Consider the following 21,371-nt stretch of genomic DNA (forward strand, 5'->3'; position numbering starts at 1 on the left):
GGAGGTGATGGCTCCAATGGCCAGAGTTTTGGAAACTAATTGAAAAACAAACTCAACTTCGAAAAAGTCATAGCTAGTCTTCACCCAGAGCTGGACTGTGAGCTGTCAAGAGACTTGCAAGGGGTCCGGCCACCCGGTCGACCTCAAGAGATGGGCCAGCAGGAGCGGTGCCAGAAGCTAAGCTGTTGGGTGTCCACGCACCAGCAGCGCTGGGTCCAGAGCCACCATCTCCCCCAGGGCAGGATGGGTCAGAGGCACACTAACCCTTTACAGCTGGGCCAGCAGGTCCAGACATACCCGTGTAGCAGCTGTGCCCAGATCCCCACCCAGGGTCCCCAAGCTCTCTTGCCTGGATCATACCGCCCGGGGCTGGACAGAGGTAGCCTAACGCACTTCCTCCCAGCCTGCAGAGTCAACGTTCTGCCTCGTGCTTCCAGCTGGGCATAACCAAGCCACAAGCCTGCTTGTTCCAGCTGTAACCGCCACACAAAGGATAACTGAAAGTGGCATACAGAATCTAAAACGAATCACTTGATGAAAGTTATTCCGGATTATGCCATGATTGCCGTTACCCTCCACTGTCCTGTTGTGTCGAGTCACACCCAGTCCCCCTGGTTCCCTGGGCAGCTGAGTTTACCCCTGCAATGCTTAATGACATCTTGATATCACTCAAAATAAAAACCACCAGGACAACAGCATTAATATAAAGATATATTCCATAAAAGAGTTTGGCAGTCAAAGAAAAGCATCACACTTCCTGAAAACACAAGCATTCTTCTTCCTCTAGTCTACAGAGAAAATTGTAAAGAAAAAAAAAAAGACAAGAACAAAAACAAAAATCATACCATCATTAACAAACACCCACCAGTATATACCACACTAGCATGTACACTTCGGCAAGTCAGTGAAGGTAGCACTCAATCCCTGAACGATGAGGACAGAACTGGTACAAGATCCAGAGAAGCGTTAGGAGCCCAGCCAAAGACGCACAAACCATTCGGTACATAAGACAGACTTCATTTCCAAGAGCAAGCCCCAGGATAGCCCTGCCAGGGAGGGTGGACATGATCACCACAGCTATCCTGATTGGGGACAGTGGAGGGGGGTCATCACAAAAGTTAGCCAAAAAAAGAACCATCCCGAGCTTCTTCTACACAGCTGCAGGCTGAGGTCTCCGGCTCCACAGAGGGGCCCGGCCACAGGTCCGCTCTCCAGGGAGAGGCAAATGCCAGGCCGACCAGCGGCCCTTAGCACGTGGCCTCGAGAGGAGCCCTGGTCACAGGTTCTGGGCTGGCCGCCTCTGGCTGGGGCTCCCTGGCCCTTGCCTTGGGGCAGGCGGCGGGGGGGGGGGGTCAGGATTCAAGTTCCGGGTGGCGGTTTTAGTAGCACCAAGACCAGAAGCCAGTGAGGCCAAGCTGGGGAGGGGAGTGGGTGCATGTGAGCTGGGGGTGCAGAGAGGAAGAGGGAGCACACGTGTGCACCTGGGCTGTGAGGCATGAAAAGGAGAAGTGATGGGGTTGGTTCTTGAGACACTCGAGGGAACTGAGAGGGATGGCTTCAGTCCCAGACACCATGTAAGGCTGCTTGGAGGGAATGCCAGAGGAAATGAAGAAACGGTGTGAGAACATTCTTATCCCTATAAATAAACTATTTACACACTTTCAGAGAGGGAGAGCCGACTCAGAGGAGAACGCTGCCCACGCCCCCCTACCCCCGTGCCATCGGGCACACCTCTGTGAGACTGGAGGCGGGTCTTGCCCTGGCAGGGGCAGCGGAGGGGGTGCTCCGTGGCACCCGTCCACACATGGCTCAGGCTTACTTGGACACGGCTGAGGATCCCGCAAACATCCCCCAACTTGTGCAGACAGCACAGGCTCTGCTGGCACGGTCCACTTGTGCCCCTAGCCCTCCCCAGGTCCTTCTGCTGCTGGGAGAAGCCTCGTCCGTGCCTGCTGGGCCCACCCCCCCGCCCCCATGTCCCACCCGCAGCAGATGAGGCTGCCCTCCAGGCCAGCACCGGTGACACGAGTTGGGAGGCCAGGGTGCCCTGCAGACACGCTTAGTCTCCAGGAGAACCAAGTCAAGCCCTTTTCACAGCCACGGGAGCCTTCTGTCCCTCAGAGTCACCACCCCCACTTAAAGACATTTTCTCTGTCTCCCCGAGTCGGGGGGGGGGGGGGTCTCCGTCCCAAGTCCGTGCAGGTCAGAGGGGCCCCTCGGTCTTCAGCACCAGCAAACAGAAACAGGGAGGTTGCGGCACGGTGATGCCGAAGACAGGGTGCTGGCTCTGGCTGGGTGCGTCCACTTCTCTCCCTCTGGATGTCGAGTTGACAAGAGTGAAGGGCTCTGGCCTCCACAGCGTGGCTCAGCTCTGCTTGCTCACCTCTCTTCCTCAGAAGTGATGGCCTGCCTTCACCGCCTCAATGTCCGAGATCAAGGTCTTCGCCAGGAAGATGCCAAAAATCTGAAACCAAAGCCAGACAGGCTGTCAGTGTTGGGGCCCGACGGCAAGGTGCACGGGGAAGCCTGCTCTGCACACTGAGGATGAGGCACACAGAAAAACAACCAGGCCTGTGGCAAAACAAGACCCACCCACCAGTAAAAAGTGAGACCTGGGGTCTGTTTTGCTATATCCCTGGGGCCTAGAAGTTTGGGGCACATGGCAGGCAGCACAGAAGGCCTGCCCCTGACAGGGCCATGCACGTCACATACCATGAGCTGGGGCATACTTTGCACCCAGAGTTAAACCAAAAATAACAGAGTCACCTGACTGGTTCTGACGCAAAATAATAAATCTTGATGTTTCCTGTAAACCTGGATTCCACAATAAAAACAAGGTTCTCCCTGATTTTAGCAGTGCTGCCATCTGACCTTGGTGACCAGCATCGTCATGTGGGAAGACAGTTTTTCTACCAGAAACAGACCAACATGAACTCGGAAATCTTGGAATTTTACTTCCCCTTTAAATTCTTGTTGTGGTTTATATTTGATGAGCCAGTCCTTCTGAAGTCTGACTGCTTTGCCCGTTTGGCAAGTAAATTTGTTCTTTCCTTTTCTAGGTGCTTCTGTGTCTGAGCTTCCCTCAGAGATCACTCAACACGCATTCGCGGGGTGAAGGACGAAGGAGTGTGTGGACGGTGAGCAGGCCCCGGGCCGCGTCAGGCACCCTCTTCACGGCACCACGTGGGAGGTGAACGATGAGCTTTCCCCACGGCGGTGGCGGCCGTCCCGGAGGCTGCTTGGGGGCTGCCGGCTTCTCCTCCCAAGCCCTGGGCACCCCGGAGAACTCCTGGTTTCTCTGATTCGCAGAGTTCTTGCCTCCCCTCCCCCTCCTCGTTCTCTCGGCCACCAGTCTTCCCACGTGCGATCTGGCTCAAATGAACAGGTGCGACCCGCAAGGATGAAGGAAGCCACAAAGGGCAGGGGGAACGAACCTGTAGCAGGGAGATGGCGATGAAGACCCCGGCCACGATGTAAATATTGCGCGGGAGCCAGCCCTCCAGCGCCTGGATGCAGCCTTTTGTGAAGATGGACTCGTCCCACTTGCTCTTCAGCTACAGGGAAACACCACAGTGACCTGAGCCCAAGACATGTGGGGCGTCCCCACCCCGGCTCCCCAGAGGGTTCCCGCAGCGGGCAGGGTGAGGCTCGGTGGGAGCCAGGGTGCTGGAAGGTGGGTGCCAAGGATGGACAGAACTCTCCAGGAGAACTGCATCCACCTGCCCCAGTCTCTGCCCTCTCCCATCTCCCCAGGCAGTCTGCATCTTCTACTCTGCCCCAACAAAGGCTCCCTGGCGGCGGTCTTTACCCAGTCCTGGTGGGGCCTCCCCAGACTGAAAGAGGGACACAGCTCCAGAGCCCACATCTGAAGGACAGGGAGGGAGGGGCCTCAGGGCTCAAGAAGAAAGATGTGCCTTTAAAGAGAGAAACTAGAAGGGCCTTCAGCATCTTCTAAGTCAGAGAAGTTGGCCGGGGAAGGAGAGGACAGTGGTTTCCCAGAGTGTGTCCCCCACCCAGTTAAGCTTGGCTCCAGGAGCCAGGGTCACAGGAACGGTCATAAGCCCACAGGCTCCTTCCAATCCTGACCCTTAGTGGAGACTCAGTAGGCACACAGGAGGTGCCCTCAGCACACACAGCCCACCTTCACCCGCATGCAGCCTCACCCATGGCAATACTGATGGATTAGTAATCCATTTCAGTGGGGTGAGGGGCTGAACTGTGTGAACTGTGTCCCCCTAAAATTCAGACGTTGAAGTCCTAACCCCCAATTCCTCAGAATGTGATTGCATTTGGAGGCAGGTGTTTAAATAGGTAATATAACCCATAACCCTAACCCTAACGCTAAACTGAACCCTCTGGAGAGATCTCTCAACAGCAGGATACCAGGCACATACCCATACCCTCACCCTAGCCCCTAACCCCTAACCCTAATGATAACCCTAACTCTAAAGTTATCCCTCCACAGAGGTCTCTGAACTGCAGGATAATAGGCAGATACCTTCACACTGTCCCCAACCCTAACACCTTAACCATTACGCTGGCCCTAAACCGAACCCAAACTCTAGATCTGAGGGAAAAACAGATGTGTTACATATATACAATGGATTATTACTCAGCCATAAAAAAAGAATAAAATCTTGCCATTTGCAACAACGTGGATGCAGCTAGAGAGTATTATGCTAAGCGAAATAAATCAGTCAGAGAAAGAGAAAGACTATATGAAAAAAAAAGAGATAAATTAAAATGAGGTTATCAGGGTAGGCCCTAATCCAATATGACTGGTGTCCTTCTAAAAAGTGATCAGGGGCGCCTGGGTGGCTCAGTCGGTTAAGCGACTGCCTTCGGCTCAGGTCATGATCGTGGAGTCCCGGGATCGAGTCCCGCATCGGGCTCCCTGCTCAGCGGGGAGTCTGCTTCTCTCTCTGGCCCTCCCCCCTCTCATGGTCTCTCTCTCTCTCATTCTCTATCAAATAAATAAATAAAATCTTTAAAAAAAAGCAATCAGGACACCAAAAGACACAGAGGGAGGACGAGGTGGGCACACACACAGGAGAAGGCAGCCACCCACAAGGCCAGGAGAGAGGCCTCAGACCAACCCTGCCAACACCCTAATGTCGGACTTCTGACCGCGAGTTCTGAGGAGAGAAGTTTCCGTTGTATCAGCCACAGTCTGTGCTACTTGTTATGACAGCCCTAGAATCTAATGCAAGTGGCAATGAGAGGACAATGCTGGTACAGGCCCATCCTGTCCAACGGACAGAGATCTCTGCAGAAGGGCTTCGGGCCTCCCAAACCGGAGGCACACATCCCTGATGCCCCAAGTTCCCCAAGTTCCGCGGATTCCCCAAGTTCCCTCCTTCAGAACATCAGTCACTCATACCACCAAAGGCCACAGAGCAGTGCCAGCAGGGAGGGGGACACTCACTTCTCTTCACCCCCACACCCCCTGTGGCCTGAAGAAAGCCGAGGACTGAGCCTTTCTCCTGCCCCAAGACCCATCTCCCTGCTCATTGTCACCCCCGCCTCAGTATGGCAGCTAAACCAAGCCACGCGCTCCTACAGCTTCATCCTGAACTCCTAGAGAACAGACACCTCCTGGGACTCCAAGGACTCATTAAAAATATAGCCTTTGTTCCCGAAATTTTCATCTGACCTCTTCCCGCTAATGCAGCAACTGCTAGATTTTGTGACTGCAGTTCACAGGGCTGGGAATCACCCCCCTCACTGTTCCCGGGAGTCTTGTCACCAGCGGCTCCTACCCAGCTCGCTCCCAGCTTAGATGGCACCTCCCCGAGTCTCACCCACTCCAGTATGCATTTGTGCTAAATCAGGATGCTGGACCACAGGGAATAAACCTGACGAACTCAAAGTTGCATGCATCAGGTGCTCACCTGGGTCCTGACATCATATCCACACTGTGTGTTCACAACTTTTTGCTGTAAGAAAAGCAGGAAGAAATTGGTCATTTTTGTTCTCTTGGGAAGCCAGTGGTGGAAGGCTCTAGAAAAGTCCCAAACAAACATCAGCAAACACCTTTACAAATTCCATTATAGCTCACATCCTTTAATCCCGATGCCAACTAACCTTTCATACTAGGACAAAGGTTGGCCAGCTGTGTGTGTGAGGGAGACCTGTCTACATAGCAACTATTCAACTCTGCTCACAGAGCATGAAGGAAGACATGGATGATACATAACAAATGCACATGGCCATATTTCAGCAAAACTTAACTTATGGACACTGAAATTCAAATTTCATATAATTTTCACCTATCACAAAATATTATCCTTCCTTTCATTTATTGTCAACCATTTAAAAATGGGTGAAACTGTTCTTGGCTCAAAGATCCTACACAAAGGAGGCTGGATCCGGTCCACGGGTCATAGTTTGCTAGTGTCTGCGCTGGGAGATGCAAGTTCCGCTCGCTCAGTATTTCACGGTCACAGTGGGGATCTCAGGCCCTAGCTGTGTGGCCGCAGCAGACCCGAGCCTCTCCTAGGCTGCGGAGCGGGCCTGCTTGGAGCCCCGGGGCCCAGTACCACAGCTGTAAAGCGTTCACAGTTCCAGCAAACATTCACTGCCCCTTCGCAGGTCACCCCAAGAGCCCCGTTTCTGGAACCCAGGGACCCAGGCCACGGGCTGGGAGAGAGACCAGGTGAAGAAAGGCGAGAATCCTCCACCACCCCCAGACGGTGAGTACCCCCACTGCCCGGGCATTCTCTCCAGAGGACAGTGAAGAGGGCGGCCCAGGGCTCACCGCGTTTCTAGCATTTCATCCAGGCGCCCTGCGTGAGAGCCCCTCGAGGGGGCGACACGACTGGTTTTCTCCCGCTTCACCCAGAACACTAGGGCAAGGGTAGGTCATGCAAAACCGTTGCTGGGATGTACACACAGAGGACTTGGGCGCTGCAGGAGCCAGGCGGCGGTGTGCAGAGGGAGCACAGGGTGGTCCGAAGAGGAGCAGCCCGGAGCCTCCAGAGCCCGGAACTGCTCTCCACGTGCCCCGGGGCAGGCCAACTCACCGCAGGGTCCGGCACGCAGCAGGAGAAGGGCACCCCACACTTCTCGCGACTGTAGCTGGCGCCGCTGCAGTTAAAGTAGACGTTGAGGTCCCAGTCTTCGGGCCCATATGCCCCGCAGCACTGGTTCTGGGATCACAAAAGCCGAGAGCTGTTAGGGGCTCCGGCTCTGAGCCAGAACTGTGACCACCCACAGGGGAGCGGGAACACGACAGGAAGCGCCCCCCATTGACCTCCTGCATGCACAGAGATGCTGAGCATGGTGACCCAGGCAGCCTTTTAAGAAGGAAACCAGGAAACTCGGCCATGAGCTGCCACCGCCACCCCCCCCCCCCGTCCCCGCCGGGTCCAGCAGGCAGGACTGGCTCCGCAGTGCCCCCTGGCCTCCGCTGGGACACGGCACTCTGGTCCAGACCCTCCTCCCCCTGCAGCTTCCCCTTCCTCCCCTCCCCTCAACCCAGAGCGGATTCCTCACCCTCCTCGGAGGCCACTCAGTACCTCTGATGCAGTTCTCTTGTGCCCCTGAGAACCCCACCTTGTGGGCTCTGAGTGCAGCTCCCTCCCAGAGAAATTTCCAAGCTGGCCTTACTTCCCTTAGGTGCCTCCTTACAAAACACAGCTGCTGGACGTTTGACTCCTAAGGCCAGAATTGTGAGCGGGGTGGACAGTGACACAATCATAGCTCTGTCCCCCATAACCTGGGGTCTCTGCACACCCCCATTATCTGGTGTAGTCACCAAGAGAATCGCCACTCATCTAAAACTTGTAAAACAGCCAAACACCGACAATAGCACGGTGATGTCAAGGTCGTCCCAGAGCAGGAGCAGACTCCGTTTTCACACTTGTCCTGACTGCTAACGTGGCTGTGGCCGTGATCACAACAAACACAGGACCAGGATTCCCGGCTGTCTTCTTTCACTTCTAAGATAAAATCCCATCCCCCCCTTTACCCTGCCCTGTTCCAGCTGTTTTCATGATTCCCGAGTATCTCAGCATGAGGAATCTCCACAATTTACTGAGTGCCTCTGGAGAACGTACTTTCGAGGGGAAAGGCGGCACTGAAGAAGAGCGCCCTGGCTTCGAGGCAGGTGCGGGCAGGAGCGCCCGGGCACAGCGAGGCGCTGGGACAACGGGAACCGCGGGCGGGCTCAGTGAGGGGCGGGAGGAAGTGGCTGCGATGGGGTTGTCGCAGACGAGTGCCAGTCACTATACGACACAGGGTCTCTGGTCACATAAGTGGGTTTGGCCGGATCCCCAGATACACGACATAAGGGTAAACAAGTTTTCGTGAACATGAGAGTGGACCAGAGTTATTTTTAATGCTTGCTTGCTTATTTTCTTCTCAGAACCCAAGCATTCCACATGAAGTCCCTGAGGAAGCGAGGTTTTCCGGCAGCGCACAGACAGATCACACGATGGCCTTGCCCCAGCCGGTGGTGGGGAGTGGGCCCCCCTAGGGCGGGGATGGCTGTGGTCCAAGCCTCCAGGTGCAGATGCACACAGGGGAGACAGGGGCCAGATGGAGTCAAGGCCCAGGCCTGGGATGGCTTAGACAGCCCCCTGGGGACATATTCCAGGGAGGTCACATTCCTCCCCATCTGGGGAAGCTTCCTCCAGGCTGCTCTGCCCTGTCGAACAGGAAGGGGAAAAGGTCCCAGGGAGGAAGGAGACAGGAATAGCCTCAGACGGTGAGTCACGCACTGGGGGGAGGAGACGCTCCGCCCCTGGGTACCCACAGCGCCCAGGGACCTGCGGCCGCCTGCATGGCCGGGACTGGAGAGACCTGGGCCCCAGGGGGAGGGTGGCCACAGGGGCAGCTAGACTGCCTGCCCCATGCAAATGGTGGAGGACACACTGTGAACACGCCCACACAGCCAGGCAACCACGGGCAGGCAAAGCTAAGCTGACCAGAGGCGGGAGCGGCACCTCCCACGGCCTCCCCGCTACCTGCCGGGCTGAGGATGGATGCCCAGGGTTCCCCACTAGCCGAGGCCGGAAGCACCGTCCCCAGCCATGGAAGCCCACACTCTACCCGGGAGGCCAGCGCCGGCAGTGCTTACGGCTTTCTGAAGGGAGTCAATGAGGTTCTGTAGGTCAATGTCGTCCCGGTAGGATCTGATGTTGCTCTCGAAGAACTCGCGGAACCGGTCTCTCACCCAGTCCTGGAAGAGGAAGGCCAGCACGGCCACAGCCAGCTCCAGGAAGAAGATGAGCACGATGGTACCGCAGAACTGCGTGGGGCAAGCACGGGACCGAGGGTCATCATGGTACCGCAGAACTGCGTGGGGCAACGGGGCAAGCACGGGACCGAGGGTCATCATGGTACCACAGAACTGCGTGGGGCAACAGGGCAAGCACGGGACCGAGGGTCATCATGGTACCACAGAACTGCGTGGGGCAAGCACGGGACCGAGGGTCATCATGGTACCGCAGAACTGCGTGGGGGCAAGCACGGGACCGAGGGTCATCATGGTACCGCAGAACTGCGTGGGGCAAGCACGGGACCGAGGGTCATCATGGTACCGCAGAACTGCGTGGGGCAAGCACGGGACCGAGGGTCATCATGGTGCCGCAGAACTGCGTGGAGCAAGCACGGGACCGAGAGTCATCATGGTGCCACAGAACTGCGTGGAGCAAGCACGGGACCGAGGGTCATCATGGTACTGCAGAACTGCGTGGGGCAAGCACGGGACTGAGGGTCATCATGGTGCCACAGAACTGCGTGGAGCAAGCACGGGACCGAGGGTCATCATGGTACTGCAGAACTGCGTGGGGCAAGCACGGGACCGAGGGTCATCATGGTGCCACAGAACTGCGTGGAGCAAGCACGGGACCGAGGGTCATCATGGTGCCACAGAACTGCGTGGAGCAAGCACGGGACCGAGGGTCATCATGGTACTGCAGAACTGCGTGGGGCAAGCACGGGACCGAGGGTCATCATGGTACTGCAGAACTGCATGGGGCAAGCACGGGACCGAGGGTCATCATGGTACTGCAGAACTGCGTGGGGCAAGCACGGGACCGAGGGTCATCGTGGTACTGCAGAACTGCATGGGGCAAGCACGGGACCGAGGGTCATCACGCCTCCGGCCGGGCCGAACCTCATCTAACCCGGGATCGGTGCCTGCCACAGAGTGTGGGCTCCACACCCAAGAGCCCAGTGCCGGAGCCCCCGGGTATCTCATGTTACCGACTGGCAGCCCCACCCCATCTGTAAATGCAGATGTGCACCCCCACCCACATCATAGCATCATTGGTAAGAAATGAGTGAAAGGACGAGAAAGCTCCAAGCCACCGTGTCACCCATTTCCTGTGAGGTAGCCTCCCCCAACAAGCCCCATTCCGGGAATCAATGGTAACCTACCCCACCAGGCCATCAGCTCCTTTAAGGGCAAAGCCTGGGGCCCAGACACAGTATCTACCACTCTCCTCACACACACAACCATCCAAGTTGCTAGAAATCTACTGTCGCCCACACTTTAGGGACAAGGAAACCACTCAGGCATGTCACTTGCTTGAGGTCACGCAGCTCATGCAGGACATCTGAGTCCCTCTGTACGTGTCAAGACCTCTGTAGAAGCACAGCGCCCCTGGCCACCACAGTGGTGGCCTTCTCCAAGGCCCCCCACAGCTGCACCTCTCCCATCCGGCAGACGTCCGGCCAGCAGTGAGTGAGTTCTCCTGGCCATTACCACCACTGGTCACCCTGCGCTCCAAGCAGCGAGGCCACGGCAGGCAAAGGTCTCAGAATAAGACAAGGGGAAATACCCGCATACACACACAAACATCCATACGCACAAAGCCCTCCAAAACGCAACCTCCGTTCACACAGAAGATATTACATATATTTTTAAGAGGAAAAAAAAAATGAGAAAAACAACAACAACAACAACACATGTTTCGCTTTTTAAATTAAGCCTGGGGAAGAGAAGGCTTGATCTAATAAATTCAACAAATAATATATTCCAAAACACGATTATGTGTTTTCCCCACCAGGTGCTATTTAATTTTAACTGAATGCATTTCAACGTGAATTTGTATCTAAATATACAACCAAACTCTTCGTAACTGGCAGTTCTGCCAGGAAATTAAGGATTCTGCATTGCACATCCCAACACATTCACACACCCTGGAGGAGGAAATGGTTTCCTAACTTTACTGGCAACATCTTTTGATCTTAGCCAAGAAGGGCAAAGGTGAGTAGCAAACAAACAATTCCTTTAGAACTTCTGAGGGAAATAAGAGGCAAAGGAGGGGGAGAGGAGCTGGCTGCTTAGCCATCTCTTCCCTCCAGGAGCTGAAAACTAGAGGGGCCCAACTTTTCCAGGGATGAGGAGCTGGTTCAGCTGATTGTTTCCTGAAATCTTACTGTTTGGTGGGCAGTCTCCTCCCCGCACTGCTGGGGCCCAGTGGGGGGGCGGCGGGGGGGGGGACTGTAAGAGCTGCCACCCTCTCCGGCCGGATAAGGGGTAAGCCTGCCCCGCAGAGCCCACACCCCTCCCGCCCCTGTATCTGCGGCTACTCACAAACTTGAGCAGGCAGATGTTCTCCCGCAGGGCCCCCACGCAGCCAGCGAACCCCAGCGTGAACATCACCACGCCCACCATCAGGACCAGCACCACAGGGTCGATTCCATGCAGCCGGGTCACTTTGGTGAGGTCAGACAGCACTCCCTGAAAGAGGCAGAGAAAGCATCAGCCTCATGGAGTCGAGGGTGCCTTGGCGGGGGGGGGTTGGTTGTGTCCAGAGCTAAAATAAGGACAGGGACCTGTCTTCTGAGGCTCAGCCCTCTCATTAACAGTCAGGCCAGAACACAGAGCATGGCCCCTGCCCACCTGCCCTCTTAGGGGCCCCTCCAACCACAGATCCTTGCCCGCCTCAGCTCCTAGGGCCCTCGCATGCAGCAATCCTGGGCTGCACCTTGGCTGTGAGTCCCTCCCAGGCAGAACCCACACTTTTTTTGGAGACTGCAAGATCCCTATGCCAGGCCTGGAGTGGAGGGCACCTTAGGGCCAGAGCCTCACCCTGACCTCTGGCCATGTGGCAGCTTACTCTGCACTCAGTTCGTGGAGAACCCCACTATCCTGAGCTGAAAGCAGCTTCAGTATGCACACCCTGGTGGAAAACAGCCACGGAGACGAAGGCAGCACTGTCCCAAATGGTACCCACTGGCCCCATTACTATTGAGCATCTGAGGGCAATGAAAAGCTGAATTTTGACTCATGTTTCATTTTAACTAATTTAAATACATACAGTCACATGTGGCTAGTGAGAACCAAAACAGACTGAGGAGTTCTACAGGATGCAAAGGAGGAAGGAGAAAGGAGCCACCAGCCCAGCACCCAGCGGCTCCCAGGCTCCCAGGTAGCCAGGCCTCTGCTCAGGCCCCAGCCGGAGCTGCTGCCGTTCAGGAGATGGCCACACGGTGGCGATATGAGTCACGGTTTGCATGGGCTTGCAGGGTTTGTCCGCAGGACAAAGTGACATTGCACTTCAGCTCCTGCCCTTTAGGGGTTCACAGGCTACCTTGAAGATGCCTAAACCCCAAGGCGAGCCTTATTCACCTCCTAAGGCCATGGCAAGAAAGCCCATGGATCTAAGCTCTCCCGCCTCCTTCTCCTGGAACCAAAGGGAGCTTCCACTGAAGGGATAAGAGAGGGTCCCAGGCCTGAGGCTTGAAGATGCTTTAGTTCCCACTGTTTCCTTCCTGGCCCAGGGCACCTTGTTCGGCCTTGCTCCTTCTCTCTCCCCTCTTCTGCCTGCCCTGTAGTGAGGGTCCTATTCAGCTCTACGTCCCTGGCATGCACCCACCAGCAGAGCAGAAGCTGGCACCGCAGCTCACGAGTCCAGTCCCCTCCTCAGAGCCTCCACTGCCCCTTGTCCTTCTGGACAGGAAGAGCCCAGTCTCCCCACCTCCCCTCTCCTGCACAGGCTGGGCAAGGAGGCTCACAGGTGTGTAAGGAAGGGCACCCAGGGGGCGTGTAACACAGCCCTGCTCCCGATCTCAGAAGGGCAAGAACTTCAGGAATAAACACAACTGTGTTCAAGGAGGTGCTCGCTCCCAGAGGCACAGACAGGAACAGAAGGCGGCCCCAGGACTGCCCCAGACACAACGGCAGACAAGCCCCCAGGCCGTCTGAGGCTTCTGGGAACAGCAGAGAGGGCTCTCCTCACTCACTGAGCTCAAAAACCCAACCAGCCCAGCCCAGCCCAGCCCAGCCATGGCCTCTAGCAGTGACCCCCTCCACAGGGAAGCAGAGCCAGTCCCAGGGCCCCAGGAGGTCTCAAGACAAGCTCAGTAACTATTTCCCAGAGCTGGCTCTGTGACAACCCATGGCTACAAACCATTACCCCGTGCAAGAATGCTTGTCAGGGAGGAGTCTGGAAGGAGCAATTAAAGCTGAACACACCTGCTCCAGGCGACCTGATGCTTCCACAGTGCTGGTAACAGTAACACCTACCTTTTCGCTCCATGCCCACAGTCCGACTCCAAGGAAGACAACTCCAGCCAACTAAGCAGGGGAGGAGGGGAGGGAAGGGGAGAAGTGGGGAAGGAGGGAGAGAGGGCGAGAATTAGTTAAGTCTGCAACCAGCACCATGAACGTGCTTCTTGGAGGGACATCCACACTGCTAGTCAAGGGACGCTCCTGGCTCGTGTCCGTGCAGGCGGGCCAGTGGCAAGGCAAGCCCTCGGTCCCTGCAGACGACGCGAACTCTACCCCAGAGCAAAGGGACGGCCAGGCGTTTGGGGTAACTTACACATACCTTCCCTGAACATCTGGACAAACTCAATGGCCCCCATGCTCCAGAGAGCAGAGAGGAAGATCTCAGAGCAGAGTCTGCCCTCGACACTATGGAGTCAGAGACACATCATGATGGCCCTGCCCTGTTTCTTCCACATTCCCAAAGCCCCCGAACTCACTTCAGTGCAGGATCTGGTATAAAGAAGACATGACCCTCTGTGACAGCCCCCCAGATGCATTCACAGGCTCTCCAGAGCCCTGGGCACCTCCGCTCCACATGGGGCACATGTGTGCTCCGCGTTATTGGTTACTGGGTTATTTGTTACTGAACTAAAATGGGCCTGTGCTAAACAACGCATTCACCCCAGAAAAGGCACACCCCTCCACCCCACTGGAACCAGGCTGCTTCACCTGTACCACAACAGAAAGCCCCCCCCCATACACCACAAATGTCTCTAAACCAGAGATTTTTTTCTGTATAAAACAAAACGCCTGGTCTCTGAAAATTAAGCTGCCTATTTTTCTGCGTAAGTTCTTTATACCACGCTAGCATCTGCCTGCCATTCATCAGTACCTCCTGATAAATAATGGGGCCAGGTCTGTCTAGGACTCACCTCTCCGAGGAGTATTCTCACACTTTAATGTCTCCTTTGTTCACTACTGGCCCCAGGGGGCTGGAGTGGGAAGGGAAGGCCCTTTAAAGAAAGCCCCCAGGAGATCGCAACCTCTTTGGAATCACAGACCACCTTCACAGAATGCTTCTGTGCCCAATACTTGGGATGGGATTTCAGAGGGTTCACAGACCCCTCACCGCTGGTTCCCACAGAAGCCCTGCCTGCACCCGATTCGTCCACTTTACAAAGCAGAACATGGGCCCAAGAGGGCCAAGATGAAAACACCCAGCAGTGGAGGAGAAGGGCCTAGAACGCAATTTATTCAACAGATACTGCCTGAGGCCCTCCTAAATGCCAAGCTCTGCGGCCAGCACTGAGGACGCAGACAAAGCCCCCGACGCTGCTGCAGCTTCAACTCCAGGGAACAACACGCGGTCTGGCTATGTCATCCTGGTTTCACAACTCTGTGGTCCTCCTGCTGATTTAACTAGTGGCTAAAGGCCTTGGTTTTTCTTGATGGGGTGCATGAGCGCTTCCTCTCCCTCCCCAAGCGTCTTACACTACAGGGCAGGCAAGCCTGAAGGTGACCAATCACTGCCCACTGAATCCGGTAGGCTTCCCTCCCCGCCATTCCTCAAGGTCCCCAACGACTTAGCCTCTTGCCAGAGCTAGAGGTCAAGTCTTTTTTCTGTTTATTTGCTCTGACCAGGCACAGCTGGTCATTCCCTCCTGTGCGGAGGCGCTCAGCTTTGGCGACACAAAGCACTGGTCACTCTTCAGCCTTTCCTGCTGGCTCATCCTCCCCCAGGCACCTCTATATGCTGGCAAGCCTCACTGCTCTGTTCGGGGCCCCTCCCCTCCCCTGGGTTCTCTAGACGAAGCTATAATTCACATGGCTTGAAAACACCATCTCTACACAGCTGACCCACAAATCCAAACCTCCATACCTAATGTCCACATTGACTTGTGCACAGAAGATAGCTGACAACATTTCAGTCTTCACATGGCCCCAAATGGAGCCTTGCTCTCCCAGGCCCAACCAGCCCCTGCCAACTCTTGCCCTTCTAATTAAATGGCACCACGGCCACCTCACTGGGTTGTTTAGATGAGAAAACCTATACCTCATGCTCTCCAAATGCATTCAGAGCAAATGGGGGCCAAGCAAAAGCCCAGCCTGGGCCAGGTCCATGGTCACGCCCTGCACAGAGGCATCAGGATCAGGACAGGAGGTTGTCCTGGAGGTTGGCCCTCCCTATGCCTCATCCAGTGTCCCCAACAGCACTGCAGCCCCTCCTAACCGTTTTCCATGACAGCCACCTCCCACCTGGCACCACGGTGGATGGTGAGAGATCCTGCCCCTCTGAGACCCCTGGCTGAGTCAGGACCAGCTCCCTCCCACTGCAGCCCAGATTCCTTGTTCTTACAACAACTGGGCACTAAGAAAAGGGCTCATGGGTTTTTCCATTCGGTTTTAAAGAAAGAACTAATGTGAACTTGCACCAGAAAGACAGGAACCGGCAGGGTGGGGGGGATCACATGTCCAATCATGGGTTCAGTGAACACTGGCCCAAGGCAGGAACTTTGGGGACCAATTCTAGAGATGAGAAGACTGAGGGAGGACCAGACAGGGGAAGTGGCCTGTCTGGGAGCTCACCCAACAGCCCCGTGAATGAGCCAGGCCGGGACACTTGCCAGCTTCACCCAGCTTCCAGTGGGGCCCCTTCCCTGGATCTCTCTGGGGCAGATGGTCCGTGGCGCTGGGCTGTTGTCCCTGGCGGCCAACCATCTGGGAGCGACAGTTCAGCTGGGTACTTTCCAGCCTCAGAGTAACCTCCTTTGTCTCTCTTTTATGACCTGATTAAATCCCCTCCCAAAGGATGGGGCCAGACTCCCGCTAAGCCCAAAGGGAGGCCAGCCTTGGGCCATCAGGTATGTACACCACTGTGGTCACCATGGGAAGTGGTACCACTCTTTCCTGGGTGCCGAGGCCAGCATTCAACACCTCCTACGTTTAAAGGGCCCCTTCACACCCCATCACGGGTGTGTGTACTATTACCCCTTTTCAAACGGGAAAGCTCAGATGTAGAATGACTTGGTAATTTGCCCAAAGGCACACAACTAGCCAGTGGCAGAGTTCAAACCAAATCGGGTGTCTCTGACCCTCCTGACAGCACATTATCCCAACCCCCACAGGGCAGCCATCCGGGCCAGGAAGACAAGCGACCGCCTGAGCCCCTCACCGCAAGGGACAGGCACAGGGGCCCCACGGCACGGGAGTTCCACAGAAGATGCTTTCGGGCTGTGCAACTCTGAAGCCCACGACCTATATCCTCAGGTGGTGAGGGTCACTCTGTGGCCCACTCTGGCCAGGAAGCAGGGTGTCACTGTAAAGATTATTGACCCCCCTCCCCCCGAGGCAAAGGCCCCCTATGGAAGGTGAGGGGTCCTCTCTGGACACTCTGGGCTGGAAGCTACATGGAATCCACTCCCCATGTGAGCAAGCCTGGGGCATTTCACCCAAGCAGGTTCAAGTGACAACCGAAGTGTAGACACCTGGCCAGGATACTGGCCAGGCTGGATAGGAGCAGGGTTCCAAAACCAAGCAGCTCAGAAGCAGCCCCTCATCGCCCACACTTCAGTGGCCTTGGCCCCTTGCAAGATTTCATTTCGGGGTGTGTAAAAGGACTTGGGCAATTCTTGCAGGCCTCAGAGGCCTACCTGCAGGGAGCTCAAGGCAAATCAGCAGCAGCAATGCAACGCTCTCAGGCTCTGTCCCCACTGGCTCTGGTTCTTGCAAATCCCCTGGTTGTCAAGAGGTTGACATTCACAGGGCTGCCTATGGGAGTCTCAGAATAAAAAGCAGAAGGAGACCCAAGAGTAAGCCAAACTCAAGGCCGGAGTAGTGCTGAACACACAGCACAAGTCAGCTGGTCCTGGCTCCAGTCTCCACTCTGCAACTGTCTGGTGACAGGACTTCGTGCCAAGTCCAGGAACTCCTCTGTGCCTATGATTTCCTCTGCACAATGGGAACGACCTTTCCTGGGTCATAGGAGGGTTGCAGGGATTGAAGGAAGTATATCACAAGTGACATGCTTACCCCAGGGCATGGAGCCGGTCCAAGGGAGCCCTGCCCTCCTGCAAGGGAGGAGAGCAGAGCAGAAGCATCGAGGGGCCTTCCAGATGCCACCAGCATCTGCTGGCCTTTAGACTCTCTGCGCCCCCCCCCCCAATAACTCCCAGCTCCAGCCTTTGTCCTAAGACAAAGTCCTTCTTTCCAGAGGCATCTGTTTTATTGGGTCTCAGAGACAACAGTGAAGTAGAGTTTAGGGAAACAGGGCCTCTGAAGTCTTTTTAAGTAAGGTAAGAAAGAATGATGGAAAGAAAACAGGACAGAGTGGAAGAAGCTAGAACAGAATCTCAGCTTTGTTTCTAATTCACCCTGTGGCTTTGAGCAAACCATCCCTCTCTTGGACCTCAGTCTGCCAGTCTGCAAAACTGAGCAGCTGGAGACTAGTAATCTGCAAAGGGCTGTACACCTCCCACGGCCTAAGCTCTGCCTTCATAAATCATGCCAGGGTGGCAACCCCATGGTCCAGGCACTTTCCAGGATAGGAAACCCTGACTCTAGACCTGGTGAGTTCAGAAAACACCAGAGAGCTTGTGGCCACGTGAAATGCCAACAACTCAAACTACTGGCCCGAAAGGACTCCAGAGGGCAAAGACTCTAGACCCAACCTGACCCTGAGAGCCCAGGGGGCTGAGAGTGAGTCTCAAGATCTTTCGGGGTTAGGAAGCCTCGCCCTTCAAGACTGTAGCCACTCTGAACCCTACAGAGTACAGGGAATGCCACTTTCAAATAGTCCCACGTTCAAAGAGTCAAAACTAAGCCGCTTCTCAGTGGGAGTTTGGAAGGTCTGGGAGCCGGAAGGGGCACTGGAGCCCAGCTTCCTCATTACAGAGGGAAGCGAGGCGCAGGGCAGGATAGTGCCTTGCACCGGGTCACACAGCTACCACACACCAGCTTTTCCTCCTGCCGGAAGGGCGGTTCTGAAAATAAGAAGCATGTGTGCCCTTTCCAGCACAGCCAGCAAACACATGCTAGGGGCCCCAGTGAGGAGGGGGAAGGACTACCCAGAGGATTCAGGGCAGTTTCCACAGATGTCTCTGAGTTTCCAGATAACAGAGAGCCCACCCCCACCAAGCCCCGCCCAGGAATTACTGTGTCAAGGCCTTTGACAGGAAGGAGGAAGGGCAGAGTCATCCAAGGGAGGTTAGAGGCAGCTCCCCAGGCAACAGAGAGAAGGAACCCCAACCCAGCCTCAGCCCCACCTTCACGCCAGCCTCTACCACTGCCGGCACAGTTCAGTGAGGAACAGTGGGGAGAAAACCAAAATACTAGGCCAGCAGTTGACATTTCTGTAAAGGGCCATATAGTAAACATTTTCAGCTTTGTGCTTGATGATCTCTGTTTCAAGCACTCAACTCTGCTTTTATAGCAGGAAAGCAGCCAGAGATAATACGTAAACGAATGAATGGGCAGGGCTGTGTTCCAATAAAGTTGTACGTGCAAAACCCGGCCGAGAGCCAGGCCTGTGAGCCGCAGTCTGCCTAGTCCTGCACTGAACTTTCACACTGAAACCATCTGGACCTCGAGACCAAAGACAGGATTTCCTTCAGCCTGGCCACACAAACCCCCGGGCTTCCCTATAATTCAGGTCTCCAACTTGGTCTTGTCTTTATAGTACCTGAACAGGTCATAATAAATAGCCTAAAACTGTAAAAAATCTCAAATGATCCAATTCCCACAATGGGCTATTATACAACTGTGAGAACCAATGATCCACAACTACATACGACAGCATGAATGAATCTCACACATAATAGTGAACAAAAAATGCCAGATTCAGAAGACATCATACTGTTAAGGAGGTGTTATGGACTGGATGTTGTGTTCCCCAAAATCCGTATGTTGATGTCCTAACTCTCAACGTGATGGTGTTTGGAGGTGGGCCTTTGGGAAGTAAATAGGGTTAGATGAGGTCATGAGGGTGAGGCCTCCATGATTAGCAGCCTTATTAAGAGGAAGAGAGACCAGAGCTCTCTCTGCCACGTAGGACATGGCAAGAAGGCAGCCATCTGCAAGCCAAGGAGAGAGCCTCAGCAGAACCCAACTGTGCCGGCACCCCAATCCTTGACTTTCAGCCTCCAGAAATGTGAGAGATTAAATTTCTGTCGTTGAAGTCAACAAGTCAATGGTATTTTGTTATGGCAGCCTGAGCTGACCAAAACAGGAGGAATGCTTAAGTGGGAAAACTATATCTAGCATCTAATCAAAAGTTACTAGACAGGGGCGCCAGCCTGGCTGGCTCAGTAGGTAGAGTGTGGGACTCTTGATCTCAGGGCTGTGAGTTCAAGCCCTAGTTGGGCATGGAGCCTACTTAAAATAAAAAAATTACAAAAAATACAAAAATTTACTAGATAGGCAAGAAGGGAAATAAATCTATTTTTCCTGATCTTTAACAAGGAAAAATATTCAGTAACTAGAAAGACACAAACATGACAAAGAAGGGTGGAATTAGCTAAGACATGAAAACAGATATTGTACACACTCTTGGGGATTTAAAAGGAAATATAAACATAATAAGGAAAGAAATAGAAAACAGAAGGTCCAAATGCAACTATTAGAAATAGAAAATACAACACTGGAAATGAAGAATTCACTAGATGGGTTTAACAGCAATTAGACACTAACTACAGAAGAAAAGATGAGTCAACTTGAAGACAAAGCAATAGAAGCTATCTGCACTAAAGGGTAGGGGTGGGGGGTTGAACAGAGCCTCAGTGACCCACGAGACAACAAGGAGTCTGAGAAAAAAAAAGGGGGGGAGGTGTATATTAGAAGAAATAACGGTCAAAGTACTACTAAATCTGATGAAAACTATAGACCCACAAATCCCAAAAGCCCAACAAACCCCAAACAGAATAAATAAAGAAAACCACACCAGCCCATATCATACTAAAACTGCTGAAATCCAGTAATAAAGAGAAACTGTTGAAGTGAGCCAGGAGGGAGAAGAAAGGACACATTACATAGAGAGGACACATACACAAGATATTTTCACCAAATGAAATGAAAATACCAAATGTGCGGGATGCAAAAAACAGAGTATCAAATACCTATACTAGGAAAGAAGATCTAAAATCAATGATCTAATCTATCTTACCCAGCTAGAAAAAAAGCAAAGTAATCCCAAAGTAGAATCAAGGAAATAAAAATAGGCGCAGGGGCGCCTGGGTGGCTCAGTCGGTTAAGCCTCAGACTCTTGACTGCAGCTCCCATCATGATCTCAGGGTCCTGAGATCAAGCCCCGTGTCAGGCTCTACACTCAGCGGGGAGTCTGCTTGAGATTCTCTCTCTCTCCCTCTGCCTTCCCACATGCTCACACATGCTCTCTCTAAAATAAAAAAAAAAATTAAAAATAATAATAATAATTAAAAAATAGGAACAGGAATCAATGAAACAGACTGAAGATGGATGGTGGTGACAGCTGCAGAGCAATGGTGAACACACCTAATACCCCTGAACTGTGAATCGAAAAATGACAACAATTCTAAATCATTCTGTATGCTTTACTACAATTTTCAAAAATAAAATTTAAAAATACTTTTTAAAGTCTTTAAAGATACCAGTGAAATTCAGAACAGAAGAACAACAGAGAAAACACCTCCTACACTAAATGAAGTCAGATCCGAGAGTCCATCCTAACTAGAGTGACAGGAGGTAGACGGACAGTCGGCCTGAGGACGGGGTGGGAGGGAAGGACTGCAGAGGGGTACAGGACAGTTTCTGGAGGGACAGAAAGGTTTTACGTCTTCACTGGGGTGACAGTGATTACATGGAAGTATACAGCTGTCAACTCATCGAACTATACACTGGAAGTGGGTATTATTCTATCAAATTTACACCTCCATAGAGGTGATATTTACACCTCCCT

General features: G+C 53.9%; 1 protein-coding gene across 4 annotated transcripts in view; it reads right to left on the reverse strand.

The window, feature by feature from the left end:
* Window positions 1-698: 698 nt before the first annotated feature.
* The window catches only part of TSPAN14 (tetraspanin 14), a 54,286-nt gene continuing 33,613 nt past the window's right edge, over window positions 699-21,371 (reverse strand). For all 4 annotated transcript variants that reach the window (XM_088019940.1, XM_088019941.1, XM_088019943.1 and 1 more), the window contains 7 exons: window positions 13,481-13,531; window positions 11,546-11,692; window positions 9,080-9,250; window positions 7,023-7,148; window positions 5,892-5,936; window positions 3,435-3,554; window positions 699-2,464 (listed from right to left, as the gene is read on the reverse strand). In XM_088019940.1, the coding sequence (XP_087876066.1) occupies window positions 2,393-2,464; window positions 3,435-3,554; window positions 5,892-5,936; window positions 7,023-7,148; window positions 9,080-9,250; window positions 11,546-11,692; window positions 13,481-13,531 (732 nt within the window). In that variant the 3' untranslated portion in view covers window positions 699-2,392. The remainder of the gene's footprint in view (window positions 2,465-3,434; window positions 3,555-5,891; window positions 5,937-7,022; window positions 7,149-9,079; window positions 9,251-11,545; window positions 11,693-13,480; window positions 13,532-21,371) is intronic.

The sequence above is a fragment of the Eumetopias jubatus genome, unplaced genomic scaffold (assembly GCF_037043125.1).
Source record: "Eumetopias jubatus isolate StellerSeaLion01/CBP00866 unplaced genomic scaffold, mEumJub1_p1.0 scaffold_17, whole genome shotgun sequence".
NCBI lineage: Eukaryota > Metazoa > Chordata > Mammalia > Carnivora > Otariidae > Eumetopias > Eumetopias jubatus.